This window comes from Octopus bimaculoides, chromosome 5 (assembly GCF_001194135.2).
Source record: "Octopus bimaculoides isolate UCB-OBI-ISO-001 chromosome 5, ASM119413v2, whole genome shotgun sequence".
NCBI classification, from domain to species: Eukaryota; Metazoa; Mollusca; class Cephalopoda; order Octopoda; family Octopodidae; genus Octopus; species Octopus bimaculoides.
Window position 1 is genome coordinate 118805855 of NC_068985.1, and position 7142 is coordinate 118812996.

The following is a 7142-nucleotide window of genomic DNA, read 5'->3' on the forward strand; positions in this document are numbered from 1 at the left end:
TATATATTATTTTGTTTAAAAGACTTCCAACACTGTCTGTTTTTTGTTTTATTTATATTCCTGCAGAACCAATGTGGGGTATAGAATATGGAATATACAATATATAATATAATATACAATATATAAAATAAAATAAAATAAAATAAAATAAAATAAAAATGGATGGCACCATGAAAGAAAGTATTGAATGTAGATGAAATATTGAGTGTTCAATATAAAGGATCAAATATATAAATATAAAAATATAAATATATATATATATAGGCTCAGGTATAGCTGTGTGGTAAGAAGTTTGCTTTCCCAACCACATGGTTCTGGGTGCAGTCCCACTGTGTGGTACCTTGGGCAAGAGCCTTCTGCTATAGCCTTGCGCTGACCAGAGTCTTGTGAGTGGATTTAGTAGACGGAAACTGAAGGAAGCTCATCACGCATATCTATGTGTGTGTATCTTTGTGTTTGTGTTTGTCCCCCTCCCTCACCTGCTTGACAACTAATGTTGGTGTGTTTATGTCTCCATAACTTTGTGGTTTGGCAAAAAAGACCGATAAAATAAGTATCGGCTTAAAAAAAGAAAGCAAACACAGGAATTGATTCATTCGATTAAAAATTCTTAAAGGCAGTGCCCCAGCATGGCCGCAGTCTAATGGCTGAAACAAATAAAAGATAAAAGACGGTGTGTGTGTGTGTGTGTGTGCATGCATGCCTGAATGTATAGCTGAACATCAACTGCAACTGTCACCAGTCTGGGCAGACCTACCAATTTATTCAAATTCTACTTTGCTTAAATATTCCATTGTAATGATATAAATTAGTCTGCCAGCATAATCATGCTATCTAACACATATATCTGACAGTTACATTTGTGTTTTGCACAATTTTTCTTTATATTTTCTGCTGGTAGATGTTGCTATATTTTCCAAGATCCCTTTTATAATCAGTGTCCAAAAATTGTTTTCTGTATACACAAAATACTTCTACTGGAATGTATACTTTTCTTGTTGCTGAAGAGTCATCTACATAAACATTGTCTCCTCAGTAAAAGCTTATGTTGTCAAACAAATACTGATTTGGATTGTTCCATGTATATGCGATTATTTCCCCTGTATATGTCCTTCTTCAATCCCCAATGTTAAACATTAACATAAATTTTTCCCTTCATTTAAATTTCATTGATCTTTGTTCCAGTATATATCTGTTTCTCCTATTTGACAATGCAAATGTTGTCCAGGTACTATTCTTTCTTGCCTGTGTAATTTTTCTTAATGTATCGTATGCTCTGCTTGGTGGTAGATTACAAAAGAAATTGTTTGACATTGAATCTGTTGTTGAATATATGGTTTCCATCTAGAATAAAGCTTGCTTAGAACCTATATATTCTACTAGATATGGTTTTGAATGAAATAGCATTATTTTTGTTTGGTTGCTTACTATATCTGAATGAAAGTGCAGTACCCATAGCCTATGCAGACCCTCTGAAACCAATGAGATTTGTCTTGTTAATTATCATCATCATTGTTTAACATCTGCACTCCATGCTGGCATGGGTTGGACGATTTGACATGAATCTGGCTAGCAGGGAGCTGTCCGGGATCCAACTGTCTGTTGTGGCATGGTTTCTATGGCTGGATGCCCTTTCTAATGCCAGATGCTTATGTTTTGTTTAAAATGTTGTGATTCAACAGTTGTAGGGAAGACATGAACAGAGAGGGTATTTCAGAGAGTTAACAGATAGTGAAGGAATGACTAGGAATAAACAGTTAGTGCTGAGTCAGAGGTGAGGTTGAATTCAGTATAAGTGATGAGAGGACGAGAGAGAGATGAAGGAGTCAGGAATGATTGAGAGGATGTGGCATGAGACCAAGTAACTTCAAAACCAGATGTCATTACAGAAGTGGTAGAAAAGATAGAGAGTGAACAGATAGAATGCCTGTGAACCTGACACGAGTACTTTGTGTGTGATTTTATGCCAGTCACTCAAGTGTATTGTAGCAGTACTATTCTAGATGTGGGGCGAATATTTCATATTTGGCCTCACCCAGGATTTGTAGAGTATCAATAAGCATTATGGGCTGTAATATTTTCTGGGTCTGAAGAGAAGGACCAATCTTTGAGATGGAATTCAGTGAGAATATGATCCAATAATTGGAACAAATCTGAGGGCTTTAGTTGCAAGCTGCTCATATTTAAGGGATTTGTAATGTGATGATGGGCCATTCTATAAGTTCAGGATGTAACATGTGGAGGACAAAATACTTAATTTCCCCATAAAAAACAAACCTGGTATATTAGAAATGCATGTGTGAAAAGAAGAGAGGGTGGGTTACAATTGACAACAAAATTTTATTGATCAGGAGTTAAAGTGTATTTTTTTGACAAACAAATTGTGTTCCAGATGTTACATGCAAAAATCTGCTGTTTTGTACCAAGCATGTTTCAAAGCAAAGTTCTCTGAAAGTATTGTTCCTCAGACACTGGTTTAAATTGAAAACAAACACTACATTTGTAAAAATTAAACTGTAATTTGAGCTGATATTGATGACCGTAATCCCTTGTGACATGGTTTCTAGATGTAACATTGCACAAAAAGTATGAAAGGTGCTCTGATACTCTCAAAAATATTCTGTAACTTGTCCAGTTTAATCACAACCAATTTAATTTAACTAAACACCAAAATAAAGCAAAAGCAAGATAAAGTTATCAAGTTTAATTCATAGCATTATGTAATTTAAAGTTCCTTGTCAAACTTAAAGTTTCCATGACATGTCATACTGGGGCAAGGCAAAAGTTCAACTATTTTACCATCATACATCCATAATTTGTCAATGGTGTTGTCAATGTGTTAATGGTTGTCAATGGTGTTAATATTTACATTGGATATTTGTTTTAAAAACACAAAAAGGTGTTCATCATCATCATCATTTAATGTTCGCTTTCCATGCTAGCACGGGTCGGACGATTTGACTGATGACTGGCGAACCAGATGGCTGCACCAGGCTCCAATCTGATCTGGCAGAGTTTCTACAGTTGGATGCTACCAGGCGTTAGCCTGGTAGCCCTTTGGTTTTTATACTGCCTTTTTCCCATCTGTTAACAACATCAGTTTCACTGGTCTCAGAGGGCCTGCATAGGCTATTGGTACTGCACTTTCATTCAGAGAACCAATAAGAATAAACCTATTTCATCAAAAACCATTTCTAGTAGAATATGTAAGCTCTAAGCAAGCTTTATTCAAAATGGAAACCACATATTCATCAACAGATTCAATATCAAACAACAATTTGTATCATAATCTACCAGCAAGTAGAGCATTGAATACATTAAGAAAAATTACACAGTCAAGAAATAAAATTATACAGACAAGGAAGAAAAATGTAAATGTGTATGGTAGGAGATTCAGGAGGAAGGAAAGCAGAGAAGAGGAAGACTGAGGAGGACATGAGCAGAAGTGGGAAAACTAACCTTGGGATTTTGAACTTCATAAAGGAGATTACAAAGGTATGTGACAAATGTTATGATGTTGAGTTGAAAAGGACTCATCTAACCCATGCAAGTGTGAAGAAAAATGAATGTAAAACTGATGATGAACCAGTGTGTTTCTCCTTCCTCATGACATATTGCCAAAATAAGGATGATATTGTAATAAAAGATGTGTAAGATGACATTACATGTATGTTTAGTGATGAAACATTGAGAGCTTACCTGCCAAAGATAACAACCGCAGATTTCTCATAGAATACAAATGTTGAAGACCATAATCTCGCACCTGTGTACACCACCTTAGGTAGAGTTTGATCAATGACGTCATCGTAGATAAGTAACCCACTCCTATGTCGGTTATATGAGTACATCTGCAAAGAAAGAAGAGAAATAATATTAAAAATTATTAAGATTTAGGCACAAAGCCAGCAATTTTAAGGAGAATGGGGTTAGTTGATACCATTCCTCCTGAAGGGATGAAAGGCAAAGATGACCTCAACAGAGTTTGAACTCAAAATGTAAAAATTTGGAACAAATGTTACAAAACATTTTTCTTAACACTCTAACGATTCTGCCAATCCACCATATTGACAATAATAATAATAATAAATGAAGTGTATATAATATGCAATTATGTATAAGATAAACCTCGATTTTGGCCTAAATTATCTTAAAAACTTGCAGCACCTTGTTCAAAATGTAATGTGGTACAATTGCTACAAGAGGAATCTACTAAAATATACAGTGAGCTGGCAGAATCAGTAGCACACTGGACAAAATAATTAGTGGCATTTCGTCTGATTTTTGAGTTCAAATTCCACTGAGAGCAACTTTACCTTTCATCCATTCGGTGTTGATAAAATAAATAATTGTTAAGTGCTGGGGTCGAAGTAATCAACTTGGTTCCTCCCTTGAAATAGCTGGCCTTGTGCCAAAATGTGAAAGCAATATTTCATTTTATACAAACTTATATTGCAACATAACTAATGCTAGCACACACACACACACATACAAAAAGGGTGGGACATAAAGCAAACAAAAAATTAACAAATAGAAATAATCAAAAAAATATTGATTTCTGATTTAGGCATAAGGCCAGAATTTTGAGGGGAAGATGTTAGTTGATACTATTGACTCCGGTACTTGAGGGGTACTTTATTTTATTGACCCCTGACAGGCTGAATGACAAAGTTGACCTTAGTAAAATTTAAACTCAGATGTAAAGAGCTAGAACAAATATCAAAAGCAGTTATTTTACCAATACTTTAATGATTCGGTTAGCTTGCTGTCTTTTATAAAACTAAAAGTATAGTAAGGTATCATTTTGATTACATTATTGTGTTTTTCTTTAACTCTTTAGCATTTAAACTGGCTATATCTGGCCAAAATTTCAACCAGTTTTATGTTCAAGTTGGCCAAATTTAGCCTCTCATACTCTACGCCACAATGTCATTCTAAGAATAAACAGTCACCTCATCAAAATCTTAAAGCTACGAGTTATAATATGTGATTAATTCAAAACTGAATAAATAAGCATTATCTTTGACAATAAAATCTGAATGCTAAAGCAGGGGTCGGGAAACTTTTTTAACCAATTACCAAAAATATATTTATCCATGACAATGTTACCTCCTTGATTTGATAGGAAGAAAATCATAGATTCTATTGAATTGAAAAGGTTTATTGAATTTATTTTATTGAATCTATTTATATGAATTTACTTACACATCCATTACATTGGACAGATGCAGTGTTGCCAGAAGAAAAATTTCTGTTGTAACAAGGAACATGTTTTTTTATATAATTTTATTTATGTCAAATGAATCCTCATTACCCCCAAGAATTTCATTTTTACCCCACTTAGAGTAATTTACCCTCGTTCACTGACCCCTGTGCTAAAGGGTTAATAAATGCTGATAGGGTAAAATTTAGCAGCTTAAAAACTATGTATTTTCTGCACCCCTGATTTTAATCTTGATTTTAGTAAATGAAATGAGAAGTGCTTTGTTTTGGAGTTTTACAGTATATGGCTTCTAATCTCAGAGGAAGGAGATTTAAAAATTGGTACTTTACTGTCTTCAAGGGTTGCTGCCAAACTGCAGTTTCATGGATGGCAGACTTAATCTATCAGTATCATTTGCCTGGATTATAAAAAAAAGATGAGATATAAATTATCTCCAAGCAACTTGATATGTTACTGGTATTGGTTTATCTCACATAACATTGCCAGATGATGTAGTGTCTATTCCCAACAGCCACATGAATTGAAGTGTATAGAATTAAGTGTAGTGTCCAAATACAACAATGAAATAGACAATACACAAAAAAAGAAAACAGTTTTAGTGGAATAATAACTTGATACAAAAATATCATTGCAAAAAAAGAAGGAAAAAAAAAAAGAAACTAACCCAGTTTTCAATAGACACACCAATGGAAACAAGTCTTACACATGACCTATCACATTATTGAATAACTGAACTGGGACATTACACAATACTAAGTACAAGCAAAAGTCTATTGTTGACATTCAAACTAAAAAAAATCCAATACAAATTAGAACTCGAAATGGTGAAGACAACATCATGCAAAACTTGGAACAGCAAAGTCTGAAATTTAGTGAAGAATACTTGAACTTTTTTCTTTTATATTATAAAAGAATACTGGATATTATTTACATAGAATGGGTGAAAAAAATAAAAACAGTTCTGTCAGAAAATCACAACGGAAAACAGCTAAAATTACAAGTAAATGTCATGCTTTAATCTTTTTGATAGCAATCCACCTGAGACTACCTCCAGTTCTTTGATTTAAAAAATTGTCTGTTTTAAACTGTTCATATTTAAATTGAAAATTTCCAACATAATTTTTATTATGTTGTAAACAGCAGCTTAATAATGAATAAAATTAGTTTGTTTACTAAATCCTTCCAAATGGAATACTATTCAGACATCTGGGATAGTGCAGCTGATGTACACAAGGGTATCCTAAACTGCATTTTGAAAAGATCACCCTTCTGATTTGTACCTGAGTTGCTCACAGACAAATTTCAATCTTTTGTACACACTCTATCATCTGTTACAACATTGGCCTCTCCTCTTCAGAGCTGCCTGGTCTAGCAACACATCCACACAGACCCATGCATACACTTATTTGTTTAACTCTCATAATCTATACAATATCTTCCCATATTGGTCCAGTACTAACACTACAGGATACCTCAAGATTCACCTTCCAGCCTTCTATTTCTGTTTTTTTTTTATGTTATTACGGCAGTCATTGACTAGTAGATTTTTAACAAGAACATCAAATACTGACCTCAACTGTCTAGAAAAAAATCCTTAAAAATAAAATAATTTCTTGATTGCTTTGGTTTCAAATTTTGGCACAAGGCCAGCATGTTCGGGGGAGGGGGTTAAGTCAATTAAATCAACTCCAGTGCTCAACCAGTACTTATTTTATTGACTCAAAAGGATGAAAGGCAAAGTTGACCTCACTGGAATTTGAACTCAGAACATAAAGACATATATATATATATATATATATATATATATATGTGTATATGATGGGCTTCTTTTAGTTTTCATGTACCAAATCCACTCACAAGGCTTTGGTCGACCCGAGACTGTAGTAGAAGACACTTGCCCAAGGTGCCATGCAGTGGGACT

At 34.0% G+C, this 7142-nt stretch overlaps 1 protein-coding gene across 1 annotated transcript in view; it reads right to left on the bottom strand.

Annotated features, from left to right (window-relative positions):
• LOC106882259 (F-box/LRR-repeat protein 16) overlaps positions 1-7142 on the bottom strand; it is a 204342-nt gene that overhangs the window by 15171 nt on the left and 182029 nt on the right. The window contains exon 2 of the mRNA XM_052967960.1: positions 3700-3848. Coding sequence (XP_052823920.1) covers positions 3700-3848 — 149 coding nt within the window. The remainder of the gene's footprint in view (positions 1-3699; positions 3849-7142) is intronic.